The sequence below is a fragment of the Argopecten irradians genome, chromosome 10 (assembly GCF_041381155.1).
Source record: "Argopecten irradians isolate NY chromosome 10, Ai_NY, whole genome shotgun sequence".
In the NCBI taxonomy this organism is placed as follows: domain Eukaryota; kingdom Metazoa; phylum Mollusca; class Bivalvia; order Pectinida; family Pectinidae; genus Argopecten; species Argopecten irradians.
The window spans coordinates 39,148,683-39,163,992 of NC_091143.1; the positions used below are offsets into that span (position 1 = coordinate 39,148,683).

Here is a 15,310-nt window from a genome sequence, read left to right on the forward strand (position 1 = left end):
GTTGCCATAGTTTAGACCTACATTAGAATAGAGACGTGTAAGAAATTTAACAAATAGAATATTCCTTGTGGTTTGATAATTAACAGTTATATTTCATCTCGTTAGGTGGAAACTTTTATATTTTTCAACAGTGCGGACCGATATCAGTTACTCTGTTAAATCTAACAATAGAGATGTAAAAATATAACATATAGGCTATTCATTGTTTGTTGATGATGAACAGTCATAATACATCGAGTGGGGGTAGTTTTGATATTTTTCACAAGTGCAAGTTATATTTCATTTCGTGAGGTTGAACGTTTTATATTTTTCACGAATGCTTTGCACTACAATGTAGATACCACCCCACTCGATAACATATAAATGTCATAAAAGCAATAATATCCTCTATATATCTTTTTGCAGGTAAAATTAGCCCGAGCAGAACCACAAAATGGACTTGGAGAATATGGAATATAAGCGGATGTGACATATGTATTAGAGCGGATATGACGTAAGCTGTTGTACTAACGGTCGGATATGACGTAAGCTGTTGTACTAACGGTCGGTATGACGTAAGCTGTTGTACTAACGGTCGGATATGACGTAAGCTGTTGTACTAACGGTCTATATTCCATGGAGAGTACAGTCAGTGAGAGTGTTGAATCTCAAATCGTGGTTTGTATTGAATACATTCGATGTGGATGACGAAGGACGATGGCATTTGTGACCCAATGATGACAATTTAGATAGCATGCAGCATTCATTGTAAATATTAACACATATCACTGTAATGTCAGCGATGGTATGCCTCTGTGTTCATGTAATGTACGTCGTCATGTGAGTGAAGTAGATGAACTTGTATGTTTAAATATTAAAAAATCAAATTCATCATTATTAAATTGTAATTACACAATGTTCTAGATCCCATGCTATTGTATTTTAATTACAGTCGCAATATATTTTCTTGGATTATTTTATTGTTTTCTTTTTATGTGATCTTTCTTGAAGATCAAAGCATGAAGGCCTTAATATTTTCTTACGCAAGTTGTGATATCACTTTTATAACTGTAATAAAAATTATGTCATGAATAAAGTTATAAATAGCAATTCCTGCTGTTAAATTAGTTACAATGTTAAAATACTCAATGTCTCATCAACGTAATCAAATTATTACTCGTGTTAACTTTGGTGTATAAGTTTTGAATCTCGTCATTTGTTTCCGTTACATTTATCATATACACAGACTCAAACAATGTTGTGAATATTCAAAGTATCAACATTTTCAGGTAAAACTGCCCTATCGAACCAAAATGTGTTCAGCATATTGTTTTAATTATTTCTATTCACAAAACAATGTATGCACCCATTTAATGAAAACACACTTCTTTTTATACTTACATGTAAATCAACACAAAGTAATACAAATTGACTCCATACAGCAATGCAAAGTGACTCAATATTGTAATATAAAGTGACTCAATACAGCAGTACAGAGTGACTCAATATTGTAATACAAAGTGACTCAATACAGCAGTGCAGAGTGACTCAATACAAGTATAAAGTGACTCAATACAGTAGTACAAATGACCCAATACAGAAATAAAAAGTGACTCAATACAGTAATACAAAATGACTCAATACAGCAGTACAGAGTGACTCAATACATTAGTACAAAGTGACTCAATACAGTAATACAAAGTGACTCAATACAGCAGTATAAAGTGACTCAATACAGAAATGCAAAGTGACCCATTCAGTAGTACAAAGTGACTCAATACCGTAGTACAAAATGACTCAATACAGAAATAAAAAGTGACTCAATACAGTACTACAAAGTGGCTCAATACAGAAATATAAAATGACTTTATCAGTAGTAAAAGGTGACTCAATACAGTAGTACAAAGTGACTCAATACAGACATACAAAGTGACTCAATACAGAAATACAAAGTGACTCAATACAGAAATACAAAGTGACTCAATACATTAGTACAAAGTGACTCAATTCAGTAATACAAAATGACTCAATACAGTAGATACAGTAGTGCGAAGTTACTAAATACCAATTGATATCAATTGAGTAAAATAATCTGAGATACCGTATAGTCAGTATTTTTCGACAAGGTCATGACTTCCAGTTTGAACGACAAAATGAACACTATAGAGAAGAAAGTGTTCCAGTCTCACAAATTGATCTACCAGTCTTTTTTCAGTATGTACGTTAGAATTTATTCTATGGAAGGCTGGTAGAATGGTTGCATGTTAAGATATTTATGGGATAAGTCATCTTGTAATATGTTTCTTCTATTTGAAAGCTTGTAGTTCTTTGCAGTATTTATCGTGTAAATATAAACATTGCGTGGTATAGAAAAAAGGTTGTGATATGAATTCATTCATGTTACAATGCCAATGACTGAATCTTTTCAAAAGACATAACAGATATTGGCCTACGTGGTAATTAGTAAAACAATGTACTCCATTTAACACGAATAGAGTTGGTTATGGTGCATTTTTAGCAATGTCGTGATAGCTGTAATTAAGCGATGTAAAGATACTCCTTACCTTGTAACCTTGTATATGTGTAGTATATTGCATTGCGGTGTCGTGTGTCGTGTGAAGAGAGGTGCTACAGATAGTGTTCAGGTGCAAGATAAATAGAATCTTACATGGGTCTGTCAAGTGGACAGGGGATGTCTCAAGCCAAGTGAAAAAATTCGTCTGGTCACCCCAAGCCATGACAAGTGTTGGCGGCCAAAATCTTTTACGAAGGGTGAGATATCCCTGTTCACTCGACAGACCCATGTGTGATTATTTTTCTCCCATATTGTAAAGAGAAAAAATCATTTATTTAGAATTATTTTATAGTGTCGACATCACAGAGACGTCGCAATACAAAAAATCTCCACATGTGTCAATGACGTGTTTGTCAAGCGCGTGTGAGCTGTCTTTTCCCTACTCCTTTCCCTAGCAACGGCGGGATAACCCTGTCAACAAGTATGTGGGAAAAGGACGTTAAGAAAAATCGCAAGATAATAATAGTATCTGCATATTGAATAAAAATGCTTTCATTTCTCTGCTCATTGAATATTCGTCAAATGATTTATGATTTATGTTTGATAGAGGTATTATTGGTAAACTCGAATACTGGTGATATTTTTCTGTATTCGGTTGTAAAGAACGATTCGTAGTTGTAGACATCAACTGTAGATATACAATGGACATTTTTATTGATGGCAAACTGGCCAGCAGATGTCAGTTTAGGGATAGTTGTTATTTGTTTATCAGTGCATCCAGTTGACCCTTGACTTTAAGCAGATTCAGGAGTAAAATCAAAATTTCTCAGAAATCTGAAATGTCAAAACGTATAATAGTCAGACGTGTGCTTAAAAATCAAGAGTCAAATCTGATTTTTGGGAGTCAAAAAGATGCTCTCAGAGGTCTACTGGATGCCTTGTTTAAGATGTTAATGCAATGAGGGATTTCGGGGAATGCTACCAGATACAGACGATGGCATAACTCAGCGGAGATCAACCTTAAGTCTATGCTTGTGTTAACACGTATAGACCCTTATGCTCCTTTTGGGCTAAATAGATCAGTATGACATATATATCTTTAATGAATTGCTTTTTTATTTGTTGTATACAAATATGATTGTTTCACCAGATACATGTTTAATCAAATGTGTTTCATGATGCTCTTAACAAAAATAGAATATACATTATAGTGATATAATGAGAGGATGATGTTGATGTACGAGGGATAGTGTTTATAGCGTATATCTCTGTTACAGTTAATTGTTCATTCAATAGTTTGTCATGAATGAAAAAGACATCATCATATGATCCATTAAAGTCTTCGCCTTAAACTGGATTTTTGTTGTTCATACAGATCGTAATGTCAAACATACCTTTTCTAACATATAAAAACATAAATAGACCTAAATTATAGAGTATATTTTCGAAATTTGGCAGGCCTTTGCTTTGATTACGATAGTTGGTCTGCGAAAAAAAAGCCAGATTGCGAAATCTTAATTCGTTTAAACATTTCCTTTTTTAAGTGGAAAAAAGACATTTTAGCTCCCTTGGGGGTAGGTATCCCTTGTGACGTCATAATTTTGTCGGCACAATTTTCGCCTTTTTTTTCTCCGGAAAGAATGACATTGTGATCGCATACACATGACGTCATAATAAATACCAGGTTGAAAAAATTATGTATAACATAAATTAAGCGTTTGAAAATGCTTACGAAAAGCTCTAAATCAAATGTCATTCACAGCAGAGTAAGCGATCGTCATCTAGGTCAATATACAATCCATATTGGCCAACAAGGAGTACATTTTCTATTGTTTAATTATCACAAATCATGAAAATATTTTACAAAACACATACTCACAATAAAGTTATTAACCAGCATGGTTACGGATATACGAAACGATAGATATAGATGTCTATTTTGTAAAAGCGTTAAGTTACATGTGTTCACAAGTTGTATATGTTTACCGTCAACTAAACATTTATTTAACAAACCATCGTTACCATTACCATGTGATTAACTACGTTTAAGGTTATCAATAGCTGTTGCAATTTCTTTTCTAGTAATAATTGAATCTAACTCATCACATATTACATGATCATTTAAGGATTAACTTGAATAGATTTTTTATGTTATGGAGATATAACACAAAAATCTGAGTGTACTCTCATCATAAACCGCTTCGGTTATCTCCATAACATAAAAAATCTATTCAAATTAATCCTTATAATTCATCTTACTAAAGATAATCTCTTCAACATTTAAAATTCATTTTGGGACTCTTTTGTCTATGAAATTATTACGCCGTCATCTCAGCCAATCAGAAGCGACGTTACAAACGGCGACGCCATTTTTTCCTTTATGGGCTGATAAAGTAAATTTTTAAGCCAATGGAAATGCTCGTAACAAGCAAAATTGAATTATCATTGTCTAACATCATCATCAATATGATTAGCTGTGCAGTCAGTCAACTATTAGCATGGTTAGAGTCACCTTTGTATCGAACATTTTACTGATCGAGCTTAACGGATTTTAGAACATTTCATTTCAATTGATATAATAAATTTGGTCTTTGAAAAACATATGTCATTATATTACACATATAGTTATTGTAAAAACCTACAGAAATCTTCCCGTGTGTTTTTCATTTCTTTCCAACCAGTATCTCACCAGTCCAACATCAATAGAAAGCCTACCGGCTTGTTAAGATATATATTATAAGATTCTTTCATATGTGGATATGAAGGATAGAGATATTCTACCCGAGGGTCACAAAATGTAGTAAAACCCGAGGCTTGCCGAGGCTTTTGCAACATTATGTGTTCCCGAGGGTAGAATATCCCTATCCTTCATATCCACTTATGAAAGAGTATTTTTCTTTCATACCTCGACGTTTTATTGCAATTTTACAACTATAATATCCCGCCATTTTGAAATAAATTCGAAGAAATCAACGACTGGAAGTCAATTTTCCATACATGAAAAATTACGTGATATTTTCAACACAAATTCTGTTGTTTGCATCTTTTATAGTAAAACCAGTTAAATTTGTGATTTTTTTTTAAAATTTTACCGGGGAAATAAGAGATTTTGTTGACGCCGTGACGTCACTAGGCTTAATTGCAGCCATGCAATACAGCCTCAGGCGACATGAGTGTATTGCCCTAGACCAGCCAGTATTACACCCGTAGGTATGAAAGAATACTATTTACATTGATGGTTAAAAAATACAATGTGTGATTGCATATAAAAAGTTACTGGTACCTCACAGGTATATACACTATTTGTAGCTGTCCTAGTATAGGTAGAGATTTCCTGACTTGGTTCTTCCAGTCATATCAACCACGATCGCTGTCGCACACGAATTGTTCTAATCGGCGGCACGAACCAACTGCTCACATCACATGTAAATCGTGCAGACTTCGTGCGCACACCTCATGTCATTTTACGTTGCGCGATGGTACAACAGCACATTGTCCAGCGTTTAACCAAAATTTTACATCATTCTGACGTAAAAAGAGCATTCAGTTAACACATTTTGCCCCACGGCTGTCACACATGTACATATCTGTACAATAACGTATGTACATGATTCCCGAAACGTGATTGTTTTTGCACGGGGAACTCCGTGTAATGTGTTCACACTATATCTGTTCCGTTTCTAAGGTTACGTCCGACTTTTCTGTGGTGTCGCTTGCTAGCGGGGATTTTAAAGTCCAGCGTTTTGGATTAACGTTATAAATTTCTTGTCTTCGAAAGGCCCTAGGAAGGGAAAGAACGCATACAACACTTCATTACAAATCATATCGATTAGAATGATAGTAACCTTTCTACTGTTTGTTTTATACTTAAGCATCGATGTCACCAAATTGTTTTATCACTTCGAGGTATAAAAACAATTTGTTTGCAAACTGTGAGAATATGCTACGCGGATGTTTTCATCACCATATGAAATTAAAAGATAGTGACATCAATGCCTCTTATTATATTAAGACTATTTATTAAAAACAAAATACGGTTTAATGAGCGATTCCAATGGTTTTTCAAATCGATACGTAACGTCAATATTTCTATTGTGACGTCACGATAACGTTTGATTTTCGCGCCATTTTCGATTTTTTGTCATAGTACAAAAAAAATAAATAAAATGAAAGCCAGATTTAATAATAAAACAAAGAAAAATTAATTACAGGTCGATGGAACAAAATATAATATTGGTATAGCATTTTCTAATACTCAGTCAGGAAAGGAGTAAAACAAAGGTAATACTGATTGACCAAGTGCACGCTTTCGCACAGATAAAGTTCTAATCTAGATACACTACTACGAGTAATATTCTATGAAAGAAAAGTATAAGAGACTTGCCAGAAGATTTATATATCTACACATATTGATAGACAAATCTTAAAGAGAAGGTTACCATCTGGACTCATAGGAAAATATTAACAATATAACATTACAAATTGCATATAGGGCTTATCACTAACTTGTGTTCGCCATACTAAGGCAGCTGAACGTAAATAAGGTCAGGGTGACCTAATTTTGCCAGTTCAGCATGACATGTTCTAGATAGCCAATATATCTTCAGGTCAATTTGACCTGAAATTCTTGATCTGAATTTACCTAAAGACTTTATGCCTGTGTATACAGACGGAATTTACAATTGTCCTTCTACGATATGTTAGAAGTAAGTCAGTGAATTCAACATATTAAACAACTAAGAAAACGAAATGAAAGTATTAGTGGTAAACTCAAGTGACTTACTTTTGCTTTCTATAGTAGAGTATGAAGGCTATGATCGCCATCAGGACCAAAGCTCCCAGCACCCCACCTACTATTGCAGGCCAATACTCCATTGGATCTTGAGATACGGTAGGGTCCAGTCCTGCTGTAGTTGTTGAGGGTTTTGTAGGCTCCAATAAAGGTGTTACATATCTAATATCAACCCCATCGTTACTGTTCGTACTCTGTTCTGTGGTTTTCGTACTTTGTTCTGTGGTTTTTGTTCCAGCCCCATCGTTACTGTTCGTACTCTGTTCTGTGGTTTTCGTACTTTGTTCTGTGGTTTTTGTTCCAGCCCCATTGTTACTGTTCGTACTTTGTTCTGTGGTCTGTGTTCCAGCCTCATTGTTACTGTTCGTACTCTGTTCTGTGGTCTGTGTTCCAGCCCCATTGTTACTGTTCGTACTCTGTTCTGTGGTCTGTGTTCCAGCCTCATTGTTACTGTTCGTACTTTGTTCTGTGGTCTTTGTTCCAGCCTCATTGTTACTGTACGTATTTTGCTCTGTGGTCCGTGTTCCAGCCTCATTGTTACTGTTCGTACTTTGTTCTATGGTCTGTGTTCCAACTTCATTGTTACTGTTCGTACTTTTTTCTATGATCTGTATTCCAGCCCCATTGTTACTGTTCGTACTTTGTTCTGTGGTCTGTGTTCCAGCCCCAATGTGACTGTTCGTACTTTGTTCTGTGTTTTTTGTTCCAGCCTCATTGTTGCTGTTCGTACTTAATTCTGTGGTCTTTGTTCCAGCCTCATTGTTACTGTTCGTACTTTGTTCTGTGGTCTGTGTTCCAGCCTCATTGTTACTGTTCGTACTTTGTTCTGTGGTCTGTGTTCCAGCCTCATTGTTACTGTTCGTACTTTGTTCTGTGGTCTGTGTTCCAGCCTCATTGTTACTGTTCGTACTTTGTTCTGTGGTCTGTGTTCTACCCCCAATGTGATTGTTCGTAGTTTGCTCTGTGGTCTGTGTTCCAGCCTCATTGTTGCTGTTCGTATTTTGTTCTGTGGTCTTCGTTCCAGCCCAAATGTTACTGTTTGTACTTAGTTCTGTAGCCTTAATTTGGTTCTTGCTAGAACTTGGGTTTGTGTTGGTAGTATGTATACCATTCCCTGTATTATCAACAACATAGACAACTGTGCTGGAGTCTATTCCTATTGTATCAGTATTCTGTTGTGTAGAACTAATTTCTGTAATTTCAGTAGAAATGAGTTTTGTTTGTGACATTACTTTGGTGGTTGTTTCTTGAAAATCTACGTCTGTTGTTGACTTTTCTGGGTTCGATGTTGTTTTCATTGTGATTGCCGATAACTCCCCCGGCATTGTAGTGAATGGTGGTTGGGGTGGTTGTGTGATGGTATCACTGGTTGTAAAGAACATACTCTGAGTACCGAATACATCCACGACTGAATTGGTGGCATGGAGTGAAGCCCCGTTTGACATAGTTGGAGTGACAGTATCTTGACCTTGTGGTGTATTTCCATCTGTCACACCTGTATTATTACTATTTACCACAGTATCATTTCCACACAGATCGACTGGACTTCTGCTGCTATTTTCGTTTCCAGAAGTTAGATGTTTCCGAGTAAATCCGCAGCGCTTTTCCGTCGTTGCTCTCATAGGTGTTGTGGCTTGTAACAGCCAGTCTGTGACTCCGGTAAGCACAGGAGTAGTTGGGCTGTCAGGACAGTGTTGGCTATCCGGGTAAGTCAAACAGTCTATAGCGCAGTTCTGTCCGTAATATGACGGATCACAGCCATACCGGAACACCATCCGCAGTCTGTAAAATAGTTCTTTATACACAATACCTACGTTTGCATGTATATTTATCTATGTGACAACTCGTATTTTTAACATTGCAAAAGTAGTAGAGAATATCACAGCTCTAACGCACAAATATGTTACAGTTTAGAAATTTAAAACTTGTGAAAAATGTTATTTGTGTCTTTCATGGAAAGCATTAAATACAAATTATACTCTGATCGTCGGGATGTATAGTGTATATACTGGGGTGATAGAGAGGTATTATTGGAATAACTGGAATTTTAGGGAGGTATCAGTATACTTACTCTGATGGATCATGTGATCGCATTCCCATTTCATGCATGTAGATAAAATCAAGAGACGGTCCCTCATGCTCGAAGTTAAACAGGAACATGTCGATAAGTGTCAATGAAGAACCATTGTTATCATCGATATCGTACACGTCAACTGTTATATTGACCTGTCCCTGAAATATAATAATATCGTATACATCAACTGTTATATTAACCTGTCCCTAAAATATGTTAATATCGTAAACGTCAATTTTTATATTAACCTGTTCCTAAAATATGTCAATAACGTACAAGCCAAATGTTATATTGACCTCGCTTTAAATTTATATTAATATCGTGCACATCAACTGTCAAATTAATCCGTTTGCGGACGACGTCCATATGCACGTGATACAAATATTTACTTACCGGCCATCTGCGGAAAGTAAAGGTCAAAGGATTGGTCACTCCTTCCAATGACGTCGGAAAGAAAACGGCTTTAGCGTTATCTATGGGATGTTCTGATGGTCTGCTGGGGACACTGTAACAACATAAAAACATAAGTAATTTACATGTCTATTCAAATTAAGATACAGAAGTTAAGGCAAAAAATCTTAAGTTAAGGAGCCTTCTAACGTCGAGGTCGGGAGCCTTCCTAAAGCTTTCTTATAGAGAATTTTAAGTTAAGGAATTCCTAAAATTCAAGGAATGTTCGTGAGACTGGGACCTGGCGTCAAGAAACTTATGAACTTGCAAGACACTGCATACACGACACGAGAGGCCGTCCATAGGACGTAAATATGATAACCAAACCAACCATTTTAAAGCATTTTTCCCAATATATATTTTGGGTCGATGAAGTCTCAAAAATCGGAAGGATATTCTTCATTGACGCGAAGTGGGTATTTATTACGCATACATGTTTGTGCATTTACTTATTTTTACGTTAATATTCAGTTGCCTAAGTTAAATTTGGCCAAAGACTGTGCCGGTTTCTAAAAGTCCCCGTGAAAATGTTTCTCGTGTATGACGTCATAATATTCGACATACAATTCTTTAACACAATGGAAAATAACCTCAAACTTCTCACCAATGAAAATGAGTGTAACAAAATAAATCAAATGATTATGTTGCACAAGGTATCACTCACCTGTCTATGCCTTTCAGCGAAACTTCAAATATCAAATCACAGGAATCCAGACATCCCGTCTCTGTCCGAGGGCCATCACAACATTGGCCGGTGAAATTTAGGTTCTGGGGATTGATGAATCCCAAAAAGCCGACATAAAACTGCCCTTTAGGTGATGCTAGATGTACCTGAAAGATTTCAATCGGTGAACATTAGGCGAGACTAGATAACCCTAAAGATTGTAATCGATGAACATAGGCGAAAAAAGCTCAGCTCTCTTGGGAATCACGAGCTCGTCTGTCTTTCTAGTCTGGTTTCAAATAAACTGGCTAAAAGCACTGATTACATTATATATGAGGTCGCCACTACTTACTCCATGTGTTTGTATTGTTATTTTTGTTTGTTTATTATTTTGTTTGCTTGTTTTGTTTGTTTCTTTTTTTGTAATATCCCATTGTAGAACTCTTCACAGTTGGAGGTACAATTTTAAAAGCAGCTCGTTCATGTCGTACTCAAAGCATGACGCGTTGTTTATTTCATGTCACACAAACACAAACAGAATATATAATGGATGATCTCATAAAGCAGAAATATCACCCGGCAAAGCCCTGATACCCATTAAAACCACTCTAGAATGACCTCTCACCGTCAGGAGATGTTTTAGTCAGCTCGGCGTTACTAAGGCTGATCAGGGACGTGGTACCTTATCATGCCCGCTCCCACCGGGCACTCCCGTATAATTCGGTCCAAACCAATCACAGGAATGGGACTCATCAATGATAGGACTTTACACCACGATTCTACACAACCAGGGTAGGTGACATAGTGGATTGAGGAATGTCAAAAATGCACTGACTCAGTTTGAAATTCAGAAAGAATATTCGCTGTTACTTTTTGTTTATACATATATATTGTTTTGTAAATGCAAAAAAAAAAAAAAAAAAAAAAAAATCCGGTCTGGCCAAGACACGATCTCTTGTCTAAAAACAATATTTCTTAGGTCTTCTACTCCGTATGTCCGCTGTTATATCATGCAAACAGTTTGGAAAATGATTCTGTGTACGTTCGGTAGTCGGTGTTCCTGTTTGGCGGTTTTCCATTTTTTAATCTGATTAAAATACAGATCCTTATTATCACTACGTTGATAAGAGGATCTGACAACATCCCATTAGGAGTCACGTTCTGGTGACCTTTGGAAATGGCCAATCAAATTGCTGCTGCAAGAATTTTGACTCGGGACGAAGTAGTTTGAGAAAGCTGTCAGAATTATATTCGTGTATATAGTCATCTCGCCAAAACAGCACAACAAAGCTAAATGTATATGTATACTGGGACGAAAATAAGTTATCAATTGACATAACATTGTGTAGAAAATGCCTTTGATCTGAAGCACACGTTGGAAAAAGGTCATCCGAACATGACCCCTTATGGGATGTTGTCAGATGCTCTATTGAACGGAGTGGTTATAAGGATCTGAATTTTAATCAGATTGTACATTTTTCTGCTTTTTTTTCAATTCTGTCTCTAACGTGATATTTTGCTCGGAAAGTCATGTCATGTCCTTTTCGCATGTAGAACAGAACACTTGTTTGTCGTGTTAATTTGTTAATTGACAATGCGCGTTCGTTCCAATGATATAAGCTGCCGAATGTTAACGGGCGTTTTTCCTAAATTAACCCTGTTTTTGTTTGATAAATTCAAACATTTTTTGTTCATCTTTTTTTTTCTCTAGATTTTGGTTTCAGATCTAATCTGCAATATTTATTTACTACTTCTTTTCAAGTGTCCATTTTATGAAACCAGCACTGGAAAACTACATTTTGAACACATGGCGTTTCGTGCTTGCCAAACGACGAAGTGGTTGTTTCGTCGATGAAGATTCCCTATTTGCTTTATTTCTCTAGGGTGAATCTACCATATTCGTGAATTAAATATTTTATATCACACACATTCTTCAGCAATGCCAAGATGCCGGTGGCTTTTGCCTGCCTGATGGTTGCTGTCACTACTGTTGAACTCCAAAATTAAACATTATATTCCTTTTACACATTTTTGTCGACGATAACTGGACACTGTTTTTTCATTAATGTTGTTGTTGTTGTAGAATTCACTGGTAAAAGAGTCATTAGATCAGGTGTCGAATTAACGAGCGTTGCGTCCCTTAGCTCACATTTCCAGAGAACAAAAGTTTCAGTTACCAACCAAAAAACCCGAAAGCACCGATTGTAATAATTTTTAGGTCAAAAAAGTGATTTTGTATATTTAGAATTTATCATATCTGGTTGCAACGATCCAGTCTTTTTTACCGTAAATGCTACTGAGCTGTTTCTGAAACAAGCATGTTAATTGATGTGGAATATATATGTGGAAGTGACCTGCCAATAGCACTAACACAACTGACCTAACAATTCCATAACCATACACCAACCTACTCGTGTGTTTCAGTTTGTTTGTCAATATACGTGCTTGTTTCACAAAATGAACTACCTCTGCTGGTTTCAATTTGATAACACTTGATCATTTTCGGTATGATAAAACATGTGTCGATCATTGCAACCAGAAAAATATACGAAATCGCACTTTTTGTCCCCAAATTTGTCTGGGAGAAGTTAATACATTGCTCGGGATTTCAGTTGAAATTATGGCAACCAATTTAATCTGTATTGGTTTAATGTGTATTGATTTCATTAAACATTAAATATTTAGGCAAGCATTAGAAATGTTCACCATTTTTTCCAATCACTATTAAATATCTCTAAATTTGACTTCCCTCATAACATAAAATGAATCTTGCCAGCATCTACTTCTATAAATGAGGAATGTAGCGTTTAACAAAAAGTATAATTTCGTTTTCAATCCTGTTATATATTCATTTGTGGATGAACAATAAAAAAAAACATTGTTTCTTTATTGATAGAGAAATTTAATGTAACTGTATGAAATGAAATTTGTAATAAACCATCTACTCTAATACAAACAAATGTACTTACCAGACAAGTGAAATAAATCAGAACACAGCTCGAGTACTGTCCTAGTTTCAGCAGTTGCATTTTACGTTCCGTAAAAGAATAAATCCGTTAACAATAGATGTCTACTATGAATAAATCCGTAAAAATAGATGTGTTCTATTTATAAATCCGTAAACAATAGATGTCTACTATGTATAAATCCGTAAACAATAGATGTCTTCTACGTATGAATCTGTAATCAATAGATGTCTAGTATGTACTATGTATAAATCCGTAAAACAATAGATGTCTAGTATGTATAAATCCAAAAACAATAAATGTCCAACATATATAAATCCGTAAACAATAGATGTCTACTATTTATAAATCCGTAAACAATAGATGTCTTCTACGTATGAATCCGTAATCAATAGATGTCTAGTATGTACTATGTATAAATCCGTAAAACAATAGATGTCTGCTATGTATAAATCCGTAAACAATAGATGTCTTCTACGTATGAATCCGTAATCAATAGATGTCTAGTATGTACTATGTATAAATCCGTAAAACAATAGATGTCTAGTATGTATAGATCCAAAAACAATAGATGTCCAACATATATAAATCCGTAAACAATAGATGTCCAGTATAAGGTTGTTGTGACCAGGTCTACAGGGTTTAAGACCGATGAGGGATATTTTAGGGTAGGGGGGATCTTTATTACGAGGATAAACAAACTGACTGATAGCGAAACCTACCCGATAACTAGAGCGCTCTTGGCTCCTGGGAACAGCGGCATGTGCCCAAGCTAGCCTCGTATTCCTTTCCTGAAGTGTTCTAATTATAAAAGTGTGCTGTTTTCCCAAATTGTCCGGCTAATTATCCCATTGGTTGATATACGTAGTGTGTGAACGTATAAAAGGTAGTCAGACTTTTGTATTGGTTGGTGAGTAAGGCACTGGTTATTTTAGTTACAACAGTGAAATGCGTCTAGTTTTCAAGATTCAAGAGTCAAGAGTCAAGAAGTTTTATTTAGAGTCGCATACATGAGGAACATAATAACATTAGCACTGTAGTGCTATTCTTGCGACAAACATATGTAAAAATATCACAGTACAAACAGGTAATATATATATAGACAGACAACAATTCAACCATAACAAGCATGCAATAGATACATGATATTTAGTTGGAAACAGCTATCACAGTTTAGCAGAAATAAGAAAATTTAATTTAAAGGTAATAACTTAATAATTACACTTGTATGTCACACGAATGTTACACAAAATAGGTTAAGACACTGAAGTGTAATGTACATAAATGCTAATATAGCAAAGCGTAAAAATTTACAGGATATACACTAACATAGTGTGAATCAAAAATAGATATTGAAGTCATAGGTAGAAAACAATAAGCTAAAATAAGGTTTATAAAAGTAATGATCTTTGAAAAGGTTTGAAATATCACAGGTTGTATGGTATAATTTCAAGCAGGTAGATTCCAAAGGGGAACAACTCATCCTATATGGTGTGTACAGATGGTACAGGAGCAGATCTGTGTATGCAATTGTAGTTTTCAGCTAGCCGACATTCATTTGGCAGACTGTTCCACACCTGAGAAGCAGCGAAACGAAAAGATTGTCCTGTCTAAGATTATAAAAAACTTCTTTCTTCTCAACAAGATTTTGTAAAATATGAGGAGAAATATCATTTAAAATTTTAAAAACCTCAGAGGCCATATCTTTCATACGCTTTACATGTAAAAAACCAAGTTTGTGCCTCCTTACAATATCGAAGACTGGGGAAACATAGTCATTGTCAATAAAACGAAGTGCTCTCTCCTGGACTTTTTCCATTTCTATTAGTATTTGTCATTGTACAAAAGTGCCAGGCAAGTGGACAATAGT

General features: G+C 35.5%; 2 protein-coding genes across 3 annotated transcripts in view; one reads left to right on the forward strand and one right to left on the reverse strand.

Annotated features, from left to right (window-relative positions):
* Positions 1 to 3,846, forward strand: part of LOC138333863 (serine/threonine-protein phosphatase 6 regulatory ankyrin repeat subunit C-like) — a 33,478-nt gene extending 29,632 nt beyond the window's left edge. For both annotated transcript variants that reach the window (XM_069282501.1, XM_069282500.1), the window contains one exon: positions 406 to 3,846. In XM_069282501.1, coding sequence (XP_069138602.1) covers positions 406 to 409 — 4 coding nt within the window. In that variant the 3' untranslated portion in view covers positions 410 to 3,846. The remainder of the gene's footprint in view (positions 1 to 405) is intronic.
* Positions 3,847 to 4,948: 1,102 nt separating this feature from the next.
* Positions 4,949 to 10,662, reverse strand: LOC138332702 (uncharacterized; the record flags this gene model as incomplete). The annotated part of the gene is made up of 5 exons (XM_069280693.1): positions 4,949 to 6,275; positions 7,278 to 9,068; positions 9,358 to 9,518; positions 9,754 to 9,865; positions 10,475 to 10,662. Coding segments are annotated over 5 exons (2,370 nt in total), but the record flags the coding sequence as incomplete, so codon positions are not given.
* Positions 10,663 to 15,310: the final 4,648 nt, after the last annotated feature.